Here is a 14,527-nt window from a genome sequence, read left to right as displayed (position 1 = left end):
GGGAGATTTGATCATAGACATCTTGAGCATGTATACTTTGGCCCTAAGATGTTTTGGGTTAATAAACATAAAGAGGTTGATGCTTTCGAAAGATATTTCAAATGATGTATTCTTATTACAGCATGTTGTGAAACAAAGTGTATTAGTGAGTGAAATCCAATTGTGTCTTCCTGCTGATGAGATGGCATTGACCAGCAGGGCAGCTTTTCTTTCCCTCCTGTAGTCCCACCTCCCACCCCAATATGGAGGATTGGGGAACCCTCTGGAGAAGACTTTGGGGGAGTGTAGTGGGGAGGAGAAGTTGAGAAGAGATTTACTCACACAGTGTTGGATGTAGCCCATTATATGAATTGTGGTCAAGTGGACTTGGGTCCTGGAAGCTTTTGTTTATATATTATACTTTTACACCACTTAATATATTAAAATCCTTAAGCAGTTCATAATAAAATACAAGTTCCATCTCTACTATGGACTCGTTGTATGGTCTTCTGGGGAAAATAGCTGTTGCAAACTCAGATGCCCATCTGTAAAATGGCCTTCTGTGAGGGTGAACATGAACAACGGATGTTGAGAAAGGAAACTGGTGGAGCTCTGTTTCTACTTTTTATTTCTGTGGGGGTGGTAATTTTTGTCACTCCAGCAACAATGGTTTTAACTGCACTGTGAATAATCTCTGAATCTTTACTATGAAAAACATTCCTGTTCTTCCACTTTGGCTTCATCCTTACAATTTGTATATTGTGCATTCTAAAAACAAGACTTAAATGTTAATGAATAGATGGGACATTAAAGTAAACATTGATTTCCTGATTTATTTCTTTTAAAACACATTTTGCAGCTTAAGACAGTCAAAAGAATATACAAAGTACTTTTATGTGAGTTATTGCAAGAATAAACAAGTTCTTTGAGATGGTTCTGGATCATGAACCTGAGTAGCATTTTTCACAAACACACACAAATATAAAATATATCAAATCTCAATTTCTGGAGAACGAGACGATGTCTACGCACTAGAATTTAGAAACATGTTCAATGGGCTTGTAGCAGTAGGCAAATTTGCAATGTGTCCTCATCACAAGAGAGAATTATGGCGCATCCCTTCATCAGAGATTAGAATTTCAGTCTTGAACAATAATCAGTTTCTGAATATTTGAAATGGTCCTTCAGTGCTGGTATTTGTAAAAATACTGTTAAACAGCTGGTGGTGGTGAATTTAGAAGCTATGCAAATAAGCAGCTTTAAAATGTGAAGGTACATGATATAGAAATAGCAGTAGAAAAATCAATTTGTTTTCAGTGTAGAGAACAAGTTCAGCAGACATCCACAATCAAAGGTGCTGTATAATCAGAGTGTCTTATTCCAAAAGTGACAACTGGAGCACAGGACTTGATCATTGACACCTAGAAGAAGGAAGAGAAAATATGTAAAGTGAAATAGATGAGTCTTCCATTAATTAATAGGTTCTTAATTCCTTTTGTTCTCGATTCTCTACTTTCTACTTGCAAAACAAGCTGCTTCCTGCTGTTTTTCTGAATGAGGAATGTTAAGTGGAATTAAGTACAGATGGTTTATAATTGGGGGACTCAACTGGGGCAATGATTGATAAAATACTGCTGGAACAGATGGATAGATAATCTGGAGAACTTGAATCTGTGAAGACAGAGGCCTTCTCTTCACAGACAAATGTGAACCCTTTCATTTTTGTGCTGTAATAATTATGATTCCTCCTTAGTCCCTGCTGCTTTGCATGAAGTGAGATTTCCCAGTATGCTCTCATTACAAAGGAATGGTCACATGCGTTGTGATGGGTGAGTGTTTTACATTTTTGAGGGCCTTCATGACCATTACTAACTTGCCCCAGAGTTCAAGGCATCTTGGGGGGAAGTCCCACAGTGGCTGTTGATCTGCACCACATTGGTTAGATGGCATAGGCTTGCAGCCGCCACGGCGCTTCCCTGCAATGCCGCATTCTGAAAAAGTTGGGGATTTACCCTGATTTTTTCTAAGGGAGCAACATCAACCCATGAAATGTTGCTCTGCGGCCAATCTGGGGCCAACCCAGGGGCGGAACCTAGTGGAAGGTGACCAGCGATTGGTCGCCTTCCACCAGGAAGAGGGCAGGGGCTGTTCCAGGACCCGGCTGGCCACCAAAAAGCCCATGTTCCCTCCCAGGGAAAGTGTCGGGTTGAAGAGGGAGGCAGCACCAACCATGAAGACAGCCCCTTGGTGGCTAGGAATGTTCCAATGACTTCCATTGAAGCCCGATTTCAGGTTATTCTAGAGCAGGGGTAGGCAACGTTTACGGGCACGGGTGATTTACCTTTTCTAGGGTGACCATATGAAAAGGAGGACAGGGTTCCTGTATCTTTAACAGTTGTTTAACAGTTTTTAAACGAATGACAATCTATTGAAAACCCAGCCATGCAAATTGCAAAGCAGTGAACAAAGCAAAAGCAAAAGAAATAAGCTTACAGTTGATACATTCATTCAGAGAAGCTGGCATAGCTTATGATTTAAGGAAACAGCAGGGGCTTTGAACACATCTCAAGTTTCATGTAATGCTGTGCTGAAGACAGCAGGAAATACTTAAGATGGAATTTATAGTTGTTTAAGACATAAGGTGCAGAACAAGGTAATCTTGGGCTGTGATCCCTAAACCTACTAAACAGCCCCTTTGAAGCCAACAAAGATCCACCAGAGAATACACTCTTAAGGTTGCAATCAGACTCATTACGGCAACAAAAAAAGGATTCCCATGATCAAGATTTCAAGAGAGATTAGCTACCTACACTGTAATATGCTGTTATAACAAGGCTGTCTCATGCATGTGGTATAAGGTTAGCTAGGGTGATCGTATGAAAAGGAGGACAGGGTTCCTGTATCTTTAACAGTTGTTTCGAAAAGGGAATTTCAGCAGGTGTCATTTGTATATAAGGAGAACCTGGTGAAATTCCCTCTTCATCACCACAGTTAAAGCTGCAGGTGCCCTGCCCTCTTTTAAATCTGGTCACTCTAGTATAGCTCCTGCACCTTTAACTGTTCTGATAAAGAGGGAATTTCACCAGGTTCTCTCTATATACAAATAACACCTGCTGAAATTCCCTTTTCTATGCAGCTGTTAAAGATACGGGAGCCCTGTCCTGATTTTACCTTTTTCCCCCTGGGAGTCTCTCTTTTCTGCCCTGCTATCCATACATTCTCTCTTTTCTCCCCACCCTCACTCCCCCACCCATGGATTCTAGAATCTGGAAGGGAAGGAATACTGATTCTGAGACTGAAATCTGTTTTTTTTTAAAAAACAAAAACAAAAAAACAGCCTGCAACAGCAGGTTCAGACGTTATGTACTTTCACTTCTATGTGTTCAGCACAGATGTGATGCCTGCATTTATGGGCTCCTTCATTTCATTAATTTCATTGCTATACTGCTCAATAGCCAAAGCTCTCTGGGTGGTTCACAAAAACTACAAAACAAAAACATAATATATTTTTAAAAAATCATACAAAATTTAAAGACAATTTAAAACAGGTAAAGAAGCAGTTACAATAGAACAGCTGATATTTATGATAAAACAGCTGACATTTCAGAAAGGCCCAGAGAGCTTGGGTGGTATAGAAATGTACTAAATACATAAATAAAGATAAAAACCTTTCATTGCTTTACCCAGAATAAAAAACAGAGTAAAAGACAATAAATGCAATGAGCCTTGAGCAACAACTATCATTCTCCATTTTTCCATTGAGAGTGACTGAGTAAATTTTATGGAATGCACTAGTTTTATAAGAAATATGTGCCTACTGCCTTAGTTGAGGTAGATTAATTACTTCTCCCTCTGTGAAATAACAGTGTGAAATAAGAACACAAGAGCCCTGCTGGATCAGACCATGGGTCCATCTAGTCCAGCCTTCTTCCACCTAGGGCGCTCAGTCCAACACATCTGGAGCGCCCCAGGTGGAGGAAGGCTGATTTCTAGTCCTACATTCTGTTCACACAGTGGCCAACCAGCTGTTGCCTAGGAACACATGTGCAACAGCACCTTCCCACCCATGTTTCCCAGCAGCTGGTGTACATAGCAATACTGGCCCTGATACTGGAGGTAGTACATAGCCATCAGGACTACTAGCCATTGATAGACTTCTCCAGGAATTTGTCTTAATCCCCATTTAAAGCTGTCACTACATCTTATGGTAGCAAATTCCTTAGTTTAACTATGTACTGCTGTCCTGAATCTTCCCAGGTTCTAATATTATGAGAGATGGAGAAAAATGTTTCCCTATCCACATTCTCCACACCGTGCATCATTTTGAACACCTCTATCATGTCTCCCCTTCCCCTTCCTTTTCCCTCTAGCTAAATAACCTCAGCTATTGTAACCTTCCCTCATAGGGGAGATGCTTCAGCCCCTCGATCATTTTAGTTATCCTTTTCTGAACTTTTTCCAGTTCTACAATATCTTTTTTTAGGTGTGGTGACCAGAACTGTACACAGGATTCTAAGTGTGGCCACACCATAGATGTCTGTATAGGCAGTATGATATTGGCAGATTTATTCTCAATTCCTTTTCTAATTATGCCTAACATGGAGTTTGCCTTCTTTACAATAGCTGCACACTGGGTTGTCATTTTTATCAAGCTGTCCACCACAACCCCAAGATTTCTTTCTTGGTTGCTCACAGCTAGCTTAGATACCATCAGGGCCAGATCTACACCAAGCAGGATATAACACTTTGAAAACGGTATAGGGAATGTGTCCTGGGCCCGAACAGTTGTCAAAACTGTTACAAACCATTTTAAAGCAGTAGTGTAGATCCTGCCAAGGTTATACTAGAAGTTGGATTTTTTTTTGCCCCAACGTGCATCACTTTGCACTTGCTTACATTAAACTACATTTGCCATTTGGATGCCCATTTTCCCAGTTCGGAGAAATCCTTTGGAGCTCCTCACAATCCTTTTTTGTTTTAACCTTCCTAAATAATTAATTTGGTGTCATCAGCAAACTTGACCACTTAACTGCTCGCTCCTAATTCCAGATCACTTATGAACAAGTTGAAAAGCATTGGTCCCTGCTTGGTTGTTGGACCAGGAATGTGTCATCTGAAGCAGGCTTATGTCAGATGGACCAATCTAGGGGGTGGGGGAATCACATAGTTTATTGTATGGGTCACGGCAGGTAACTTCTAAGGCAACCTACTTCAACCAGATGTATTTGACTGCAACTCCCATAATTCCCAGTTAGCATGGCCAATAACACCAGGTTGAAGTAGGCTGCCTTAGAACTTACCTGCCGTAAGGCTGTTCTAGAGTATTTACCTCCGTATTCATAAAAATGAAGGGTGAAGCTAAGCTACATCTTACCAGCTCCTCACGTCTCTTCCTGTTACGTCTGAATAAACTCACAATTCCTCTCCCCCTGCACCCCCCTTCCATTATTGCCCGGCAAACTTCATGCTCTTTTGCCAAGAAAATATGGGATGTCTATACACGTGGGTAGATAATCAACAGCTACTGAAAACAAACATAGAAGGAAGCTGTTTCGCACCTTTCCTACTACATAGTCTGCAGGTCCAGGTATTTTGTCACGTCGTGGATTCATGTTTCGGCCAGCCATGGTATACTTTGGTGCTCTCTTTTTGTAGATCTCTGTAGCTGGCTTCTCATATGCTGCGGGACCTGGGGTCTGTAAGAACAAAACAATAGGATTTCCAAGGATGGGAGAAAAAATGTACAGCCTGAATCTCGGAATTTCCTATGAAAATTGAGCTGCTATCTATGTTGCATTGTAACACATCAAACACAAAGTTTTGTTCACTAGCAACACTGTATTTCTCTTTTTGTTTAAGCTTCTAAGCTGCTGCTTCTCACTTTCAGTTCCCTCCACAGTCTAGTTCATTCTTTGCATGTCTGCTCCAAAGTAAGTCCCAATGAGTTCAGCGCAGCTTACTCCTTGGTAAATGTATATAGGATTGCAGCATTGGGGCACAATCCTGTGCTTTAATTATGCTGGCTGAGTAGTCCAAGATCCTCTAAAACCCTAACCCCTGATCAAGTATTTCCATTTCTCTTCTCCTGCTGAAGACTCTCCTGGTAGATTCTACTGCTGCTCTCCACAGAGTGTTCACCAATTTGTTTCCAAGATGAAAGAAATCACTCTAGAACTTAGGTACCCTTTTCCTGAAAAGTCATGAGAAGTTCTTGATGTTATGATAAGGGCAGCAGTGCCAGAAAATATCCATTATTACATTCTTAAAACTAGGGCTGTGCTCGGCTTTGGGTCGGAGAAGTGATAGCGAGGCAGCCTGATTCGCCTCCAGAAAAGGTGGAGAAGTGAGTCGGGGGCTGCGGATCGAGGCGAAGAGGATTGCCTCGATCCAGAGCTCTGAACGCAGGTAAGTGGGGGGAGGGGGACTCATCTGGCGCTGCCACCGTGGCCGCAATCCCTGTGGCAACGGCAATGGAACAAGGTAAGGGGGCAGGGATGAGGGAGGTTTACCTGTGTCCATCACGGGCTTCAATTGAGGCCCCGGCTTCAAGCAGAAGAGGCCTTCTCTTCCGCTTGAAGCTGGGGCCTCAATTGAAGCCCGCAACGGACCGTGACAGACACAGGTAAGGGGGCGGGGGGGTTGGCCTACCTTGCGCCGCTGGTGCCACCATCCATGCTGCGACGGCAGTGGCGGAGCCAGGTAAGGGGGCAGGGAGGAGGGAGCCTTACCTGCGTCCATCGCGAGCTTCAGTTGAGGCCCCAGTTGAAGCTGGAAGTGAAGGCCATGGCCTCTTCCAACTTCAAGCCGGGGCCTCAATTGAAGCCCACGACAGACCGCGACAGACACAGGTAAGGGGGCAGGGGGGGTTGGCCCCTGGCGCTGGTGCCAGTGCCATCCATGCGGCACCAGAGCCGGATTTCACTCTGCTCCATGGAGCGGGGGACAGGCGGATCGGCCTGAAGCAGATCAGGGGTGTGTGTCCATGCACAGCCCTACTTAAAACTGCTGTATTGTGTTTATGCATCTGCTTCCCTGCCCCTTTTGTTCTTCATGATTTCTTTCTTTCTTTCATGTCCTTCACTTCAAATAATGTTTTGATGTAAGATGTAGTGATGGCTACCAATTTGGATGGCTTTAAAAGGGGGTTGGATAAATTCCTGGAGGAGAAGGTTATCAATGGCTACTAGCCCTGATGGTTGTGTGCTACCTCCAATATCTGAGGCAGTAAGCCTGTGTGCACTAGTGGCTGGGGAACATGGGTGGGAGGGTGCTGTTGCACCATGTCCTGCTTGTTGGTCCCTGGACAGTGGCTGGTTGGCCACTGTGTGAACAGAGTGCTGGACTAGATGGACCCTTGGTCTGATCCAGCAGGGCTCTTCTTATGTTCTTATGAAGCTTGAATATAACACTCCTCTGCATTAGTACTGTCAGATTCCTAGGGTTTCCTGCTGCTCTGTGTATGCTTCTAGGGACATGCTATTGTGATTTCACTGGTTCCTCTGTGATTGGGCAGCATCTGGACATCATTACCCTTACAGTCCCTGATTGGTGGGCACTGATGGAGTTTCTAGGGAGACTGGGCGTGTCTGCCATGTTTACATCATTTTTTTAATGTTCTGTTTGTGCATTTTTCTCTTCCTTCCTGGAAGGAGAAAAGGTATTGGATACAGTAGATGTATCTCCGTTCATACTATAATAGGAGTATAGTATTGCTCAGCCAATCTCTTACGAAACAATATATTCCTCTTTTCCTGTTGCTTCCCTCTCTCTTCCTACGTATGTCTTGTACATTAGATTGTAAGCCCGGACAAGACTATTGTACAGTGGTTAATACATTTTGAATGCTTTTAAAATACATTTTAACAGTAATGAATTATAATAATAGTAAGCAATAAAACATCTTACAGACAAACTAGGATCCATTCCCAAAGCTATAAATTCTTCTTGCAGACAGACGTGCATAACATTATTTTTACCTAGCATCAGCATGTATAGTTTTACCATTGAAAATAATGTGATATTTTTCTGAATACTTGGCCGTACTATTTCTCCGCCTCTTAAAATCTGAGGCTGATGGACACAAGTGTGAACTATACTAGCAAATAGTAGTATGCATTAAATCAAAATATGAAATGTCGAATAAAGATTCAAACAAATAACCCCAAATTGGACCAGAATAGGCATACTTCTACTATTGGCAACCAACAAAGAAAGAAGACATGAAATGAGCCAACATCCTACCTTATGAAGGTCTTCATCAAAACGCCCAAGTTTACTCTTCCCTATCATGGAATAACAAGGGCTGGCAGAGGTGGCCACTGTGTGTGGTCCAAGCACCCCAGGGATCATATAAGCATTAGGACCTGAAAGAAGAAGATTTGAGCAATGTGAAGGATGCTAGAAGCATTCAACAGAACCAGAAGAGGAGACAGATAATGGCTGGGATCTAAAGTGCTACACTGGGGCCTTAGCGAGACCTAAGGTTTATCCTGGGATCATCCCAGGGTCATCCCTGCCTGCTCCCAGGATATCCCGTGTATCATTTACATGAACAGGGATGACCCCAGGACAATCCCAGGATAAACCTTAGGTTTAGCCAAGGCCTGGGTTTGCCAAAGGGCTTGTTAAGACTAGGGAGTGCTTGATTATTTTTCTTTGAACATCAAACCACCCTCATTTCAAAAGTAGTTTCTTAATTGGGGGTGCTCATTCTCTGCAGTACTCAAATTCCAACTTCTTTTTTTAAAAAAAGCTATTTCCTACTAATGCTGTCCTGTAGTTACAAGGTTAGCCCCACTCCTAGCCATAACCTGCAGTTGGGGATATAGCACTGCAGATGTTTACCATGGCCTTACTGCCATTAGAGAACATCTTCCCAAATCAAAGAATCATAACACTACAGTCCTATGGTGACTTATTTCCAAGTAAATCCTGCTGTAGTCAGTTGGTCTTGCTTTCATGTAAATGTGCATAAAATTGATATGCCTGCTACTGTGTTGGATTCCATTGGTATGAATTCCTTAATATTTATATTTGTTTAACTGATTAAATGCCTCATATAATACATTTCTCTAGACCTTTTACAATAATGATAAAAAATACAGGTAAAGCCACAATAAAATCAACAATATCAAATGATTTTAGCATAAAATACAATATCATAAAGCAGGGGCTACCATAATAAAACAAAAAAATTACTGAAACATTTCAAAAGACTTGGGGAAAAATTAAATGCTAATTAAAAACACACACCTGGAAGAGCAAGAATGTCTTAGCCTGGTACTCAAAAGATAGCAAGTGTGGGCACCAGGTGAGCTTAATAGGATCTGTGCCTGATTCCTTCATACAGCAGGAAAGCACAAAACAAGATCAAGGGATACATCTTACCTGGCGTGGTGTCAACTTTGGCACTGCGAGTCCTGAAAGACATGGAATGCGCAGGTGCAGTTTTATAGATCATTCTTCGAGACTTCTCAGGTGAGTAAGAGGCTGGGCAAAAGGGAAGGCAATGGTTGCAATAAGATGAAAAGCCACTTTTCGTCCCATCGAATGATTGCTATGTCCTAAAGTCTTTGAACAGCTGGCTAGAATTCTGTACTTTAAAAAGTTCAAATTCTAAGAGCAGATTAGCAGGGGGCCAGAGACAGGGAACTCGCACTAAATTTTGTCTAACATACATAAACTAAACTGGAGAATTAATTACATTTTGCGTAAATTATTCTGATTGCAAATGGAGTTGGGGTTGAAAGAATAACTTCATGGGGTCAGCAGATGGAATCTAGAGGAAAAAGTACAGTGTGTGTATGTAACGGTGCGTGTGAGTAATGGTGGGAGAAAATGGCCCTGTGTTCATATTATCTACCAGAAGTCTTCTGCTGTGATCAAAGAGTGATCCATTGTTTTTTGAGCATATTTCCAAGTGTGCTAGATATACCAGATGCAGGGGGATGAGTTGAGGCCACTTTTAATAAACATCCAGATATACTCTTTGAGAAAACTTCCTTGTCAACTAAAAATAATCCTGCAAGGTGAAACTGAGTAAGACAGAATGAATTTTGTCTTTTAAGGCATCTCTACACCATTGTCATTCCTCATGCATGGTATTTTGTGGCTTCTTTACATGATATCGTGTTCCTCCAGTGGTTCTCCAGCCATTTCCCCTTGCTTCTCCAGTGTTATTTCCAAACAGGAAAAATGCGTTGTTTTTCCAGCCTGCACCATCAGAATGCCATCGCCTGCCCGTGTACTTCTCCCATAGCGCAAAAACGAAAACCGCTTTGTATGCCGGTTGTTGGGGGTGCAGTCATGACAGGCTGGTAGCCCAATGGAAGCCTGAGAACATGGCAGCCAAACTCATGAGCAAAAGTCAGGCTTTAGCTAGACATACCTGTTGTTCCGGGGGAGAGGAGGGGAGACCTCGCGTTATGAATAATGCGAGATCTCGCCCTCGTTTACATGTAAGGCGCGACGGCCTCAAGAAGATTTTTTTTATTCTTAAAGAGGCAGGAGTGGTCCAACAATCCTGTGCAAAGGTAAGTGTTTTTTTATTAATTTTACCAACTTTCAATGCTCCCCCCACCCTAGCCCTGTGCGCAGCTCCCGGCTCCGCGCAAGTAATCGTGCGGAGCCAGGAAAAGCCGCGGAAATGGACCACACGCTTGAGGTCTTGGGCTCTGAGACTGCGGGAAAAACTGGGCCCAAAGTGTAGGGCTGCATCCCGGGGTCAGGGAGGGATGATCCCTCCCTGATCCCAGGATCCCCTGTGCGTCATCTGGATGCACAGTGGTGATCCAGGGTACCAGCCCAGGATAACCGCTGGTCTAGCTAAGGCCTCAGTCTAACATAGAACCAATTCCAGAAGTTTGCCAGGCAGCTGAGAGCCGAGATGAGGGAAGGGGCAAGGGGGTTGCTGTCCATCCTCATTGCGTGCCAATCACAACCCACCAACCAGTAATCTGCGAGGGGAGGGAAAAGGATAGGTACCTGGGAGGAAGTGATTTGTCCCATAAAAGTACTGATGTTTCCAAAAGATAATAACCATGCGTGAATGGGGATTAGAAACAGTGGAACTATGGTGAGATACTAAACCAGTCGTGTGGAGAAACCCTTCGTCAGACAAGTTGTTTTTGCATTCACACTAAACCTCTCCCTCTGTCTTAGGTGAGCAGATCCAATAAATACATACTGTGGATGGGAGAGTATTACTCACCGGGACCTGGGGTGATCTCCACTCTCACCCTGGGTCGACCAGCCATTGTGTAAGCGGGAGCAGATTTCCTTCCCCTATGAGTCATATAGCCCGGCACATCGTAAGGACCTGGAGGGCAGTCTTTGCTGAGTGGAGGTTTTGCGCCACACATACTGTAGGCAGGGGCTTTCCTTTTGGTTGGGATGTGTGATACATAACCTGAAAAAAACACAGCCACGTTTCATGCAAATAGTTTAGGTATAAGGAGCTGACATACTGGCTGCGTTTGGACATCTCTTTAACCCACAATGGCTTAATAAGCTACTCACGGTAGCTTATTTTGAAAATCAGCTACTGTTATCCCTCAAATGATAGAGCAAACAGGCTATTGTGTGTAGCTTATTTTCTCCACCTTCTCCTCTCCTCCCTCTACACTCCTCCTGCTCATCAGGGATGATTTCCCCACTTCCTTTATGCTGGAAACCAAATCCCAGCATCCCCTGCACTGCCAGTTTACAAAGCTGTACTTTTATCTTCACCCTACAACTGTAGGATTCTACTTTAATCAGAAAAGAAGTAGCATAATCTGTACCATTTCCAAAATTCGTAATGAGAAGTAGTAATATACAAGAGCTCTTGCATTCATTTCAATAAGATTTGTGCAAGATATCTTTTCAGAAGGTTGTTCCCAAAGTAGAGATGTTTCACCTGCTTATGAGAGTTGATATAAGACAGATTCATTTGACTACTACATATTTTAAAGTTATGACTGAATCAACTTACCTGTTGCTCCTTGTATGTAGTACTTGGGCCCAGGGCTGGAATACTGGGCCATGACTGGACCTCTTGGACGATGAGGCCTCCATGTTCCCACCCATCCTCCATTACTCATGATGGGAGCCTATTCCAAAGCCTAAGAAATGAAAAATGTAGAGTGGATTCTTTAAATGGCAAGACTGGGTATGTTCTCCTGTGTATTTCAGTGAAACACTGGATTCTTTCATGGCTGGCACTGGGCTGGCAGAATCTGTGTCTAGCTATTTAACATAAATTTGAGACATTGCCCTTGTTCTCATGTAATTCTAACCCATGGTTTATTTAACCCATGAGTTGTTGAGATGTGCAAACTCAGTCATGTTAAAAAAAAACCCCATTGGTTGTTAACCACAAACAGTGCAGAAAGAGAGCCCATGGTTTATGGTTGGGTTGTAAACTCTGGGTTGTTTAACCTATGGTTGTCATTACATGTGAACCCAAAACCATGGGTTGTTCATGGGTTGTTTCTCAAGGCTACAGAGGCCTGGTGGGCAAGATTGATTTAAAAACAAACAGCTAATCTAAATGCCAGTACTACAGTGCTGCAAAGGCATTTGGGATATAGGGAGGGAGTGGGCAATCATCTGCCAGAAGACCCTGGTTAGGGCAATAAATGATGCTTTAACCTTGGGTTAAATAAACCATGGAATTAGCATTGCAAAACTCTAGAAAGCTTCATTGTCTGAATTATTTTGGAGGTAGAAGTTCTAAGAATGAAAGAATTACACTTGCCATACAATACTCCCTTTCCCTTTCCCTATGACAGTTGATATCTAGAACTAGAGGTGGTATTGGGGAGGGGGAAGGTGGGGGGGAAGGAAGCACAGAAGGGGCAATGTGCATTTTGGGGATGGCAGAAATTTGTGCTACATGTTAGATTTCTGGGAGAGAAATATCAGGATATTTCATACTAACCCTTCCATCTTAAACAATTTTTTTCTGAAATGAGTTCTGTTGATCTTGTTATTATTATTATTATTATTTATTTATTTATTTATTTATTTATTTATTTATTTATATAGCACCATCAATGTACATGGTGCTGTACAGAGTAAAACAGTAAATAGCAAGACTCTGCCGCATAGGCTTACAATCTAATTGGATTTAAGTTTCAAGTAAGCATGCTTAAGTCTGCAGCCTTAGTTTAATTTCTTGTCTATGATTCAGTTATAATTTCCAGGTGCTTGGAGAGGTTTGCTAGTGAATAATAATAGGGAACATGTTTCATTTCCCCTTCAGAAATGTCCATTTAAATAGCTACTTGCCACTTCTTTTTACCTTGAGTAGTTGCATGGCACTGCCTTTCTTTCAAGTAATTACATGGAACCAGAAATTGTCAGGGGAAACATGAAAACACAAGTTACCAACTGGGATGTGTGTTACCATCCCGTCCCTCTAGTGCTGCCTATATCCAAGCCTTGTGTGCACTCCCATTCTAATATGTCTTTTCGCTATGTATGTGCTCATGGGAGTGCTCACGCACCATTGGTGCTAATAGAATGTTTCCCTCTATTTTTTAGTCCCCATGTTGGTGGTTATAGTGGGTAATTTTGGGCTGTGTGGGGAAGTGACTGAGTAGAAAAGCTTAATCCTCCCCTACCCACACACAGTGGTCCAGATCTCAATCGGAGCCCCCCACATGCTTACACTAAGGTAATCAAATGGTGATGGTCAGCTACCTGCTACATATTGAAGGTAGCATGTACCTTAGCAAAGCATGAAATTAACAGATGCTCACAGAAAAAGGTGGCCAGGTTTGTGGATCTTTTGGGAGAAGGCCATAGAACAGGTTGTATAGTTTCTATGGTCACCATACATAAGAGTCATGCATGTACAATCATCACACCAGAAAATAACAGGGGTGGCAGTGATCAAACGAACTCCGTCATATGTTAAAAGCAAGTGAGGATGTTGACTGCTAGTATTGGGGTATGGCCACACCTCATGTCAAACATGTGTTTGACAGCTGTGCCACGTTATTCTCTCTCAAAATCTAGAACCCGGGGTCATCCCATGAAGCTGATTAGTGGGATATTCGGGACAAATAAAAGGAAGGACTTCTTCACACAGCGCATAGTTAAATTATGGAATTCACTATCACAAGATGTAGTGATGGTCAGCAATCTGGATGGCTTTAAAGGGGGCTTGGATAAATTCCTGGAGGAAAAGCCTATCAATGGGAGGGTGCTGTTGTACTCATGTCCTACTTTGTTGGTCCCTGGTCAGCAGCTGGTTGGCCACTGTGTGAACTGAGTGTCCATCTAGTCCAGCACTCTGAATGCTGGACTAGATGGACCCTCGGTCTGATCCAGCAGGGCACTGCTTATGTTTTTATGCATGTCGACATCTATGCGCTTAAGGCTGTTTCAATGTGATGGAGATCAGGGCCAATTAGCATCCCCTTCACATGTGTCCATCTGGCAGTGCATAGGGCTTTCTCACAGCAGCCGTTCGGGGCTTGCTGTGCACGTTGACAGGGCTAGCCGGTGCTGCCCTACAACCCACTCACAGGTGCTTCTAACATAGGCGTGTGTGTGTGTGTGT

The 14,527-nt window shown here is 42.9% G+C and overlaps 1 protein-coding gene across 1 annotated transcript; it reads right to left on the bottom strand.

Annotated features, from left to right (window-relative positions):
* Positions 1-1,310: 1,310 nt before the first annotated feature.
* Positions 1,311-12,059, bottom strand: CIMAP1A (ciliary microtubule associated protein 1A). Its single transcript, XM_063118734.1, has 6 exons — positions 11,951-12,059; positions 11,189-11,386; positions 9,367-9,468; positions 8,221-8,342; positions 5,538-5,675; positions 1,311-1,400 (listed from the first exon to the last, which is right to left on the bottom strand). The coding sequence occupies exons 1-6, from the start codon at positions 12,057-12,059 to the stop codon at positions 1,311-1,313; spliced, it is 759 nt and encodes a 252-aa protein (XP_062974804.1).
* Positions 12,060-14,527: the final 2,468 nt, after the last annotated feature.

Source organism: Elgaria multicarinata, chromosome 2, assembly GCF_023053635.1.
Source record: "Elgaria multicarinata webbii isolate HBS135686 ecotype San Diego chromosome 2, rElgMul1.1.pri, whole genome shotgun sequence".
Taxonomy (NCBI): Eukaryota; Metazoa; Chordata; class Lepidosauria; order Squamata; family Anguidae; genus Elgaria; species Elgaria multicarinata.
Note: the sequence above shows the minus strand (reverse complement) of the source record. Positions and strands in the feature narration are given on the sequence as shown.

Coding starts and splice junctions, on each gene's coding strand:
- CIMAP1A (XM_063118734.1), bottom strand. CDS start 12,059: ATGAGTAATGGAGGATGGGTGGGAACATGGAGGCCTCATCGTCCAAGA. Junction 11,387..11,950: donor CTACATACAAGGAGCAACAG/GTAAGTTGATTC, acceptor TGTTTTTTTCAG/GTTATGTATCACACATCCCA. Junction 1,401..5,537: donor CAGACTATGTAGTAGGAAAG/GTGCGAAACAGC, acceptor TCCTTCTTCTAG/GTGTCAATGATCAAGTCCTG.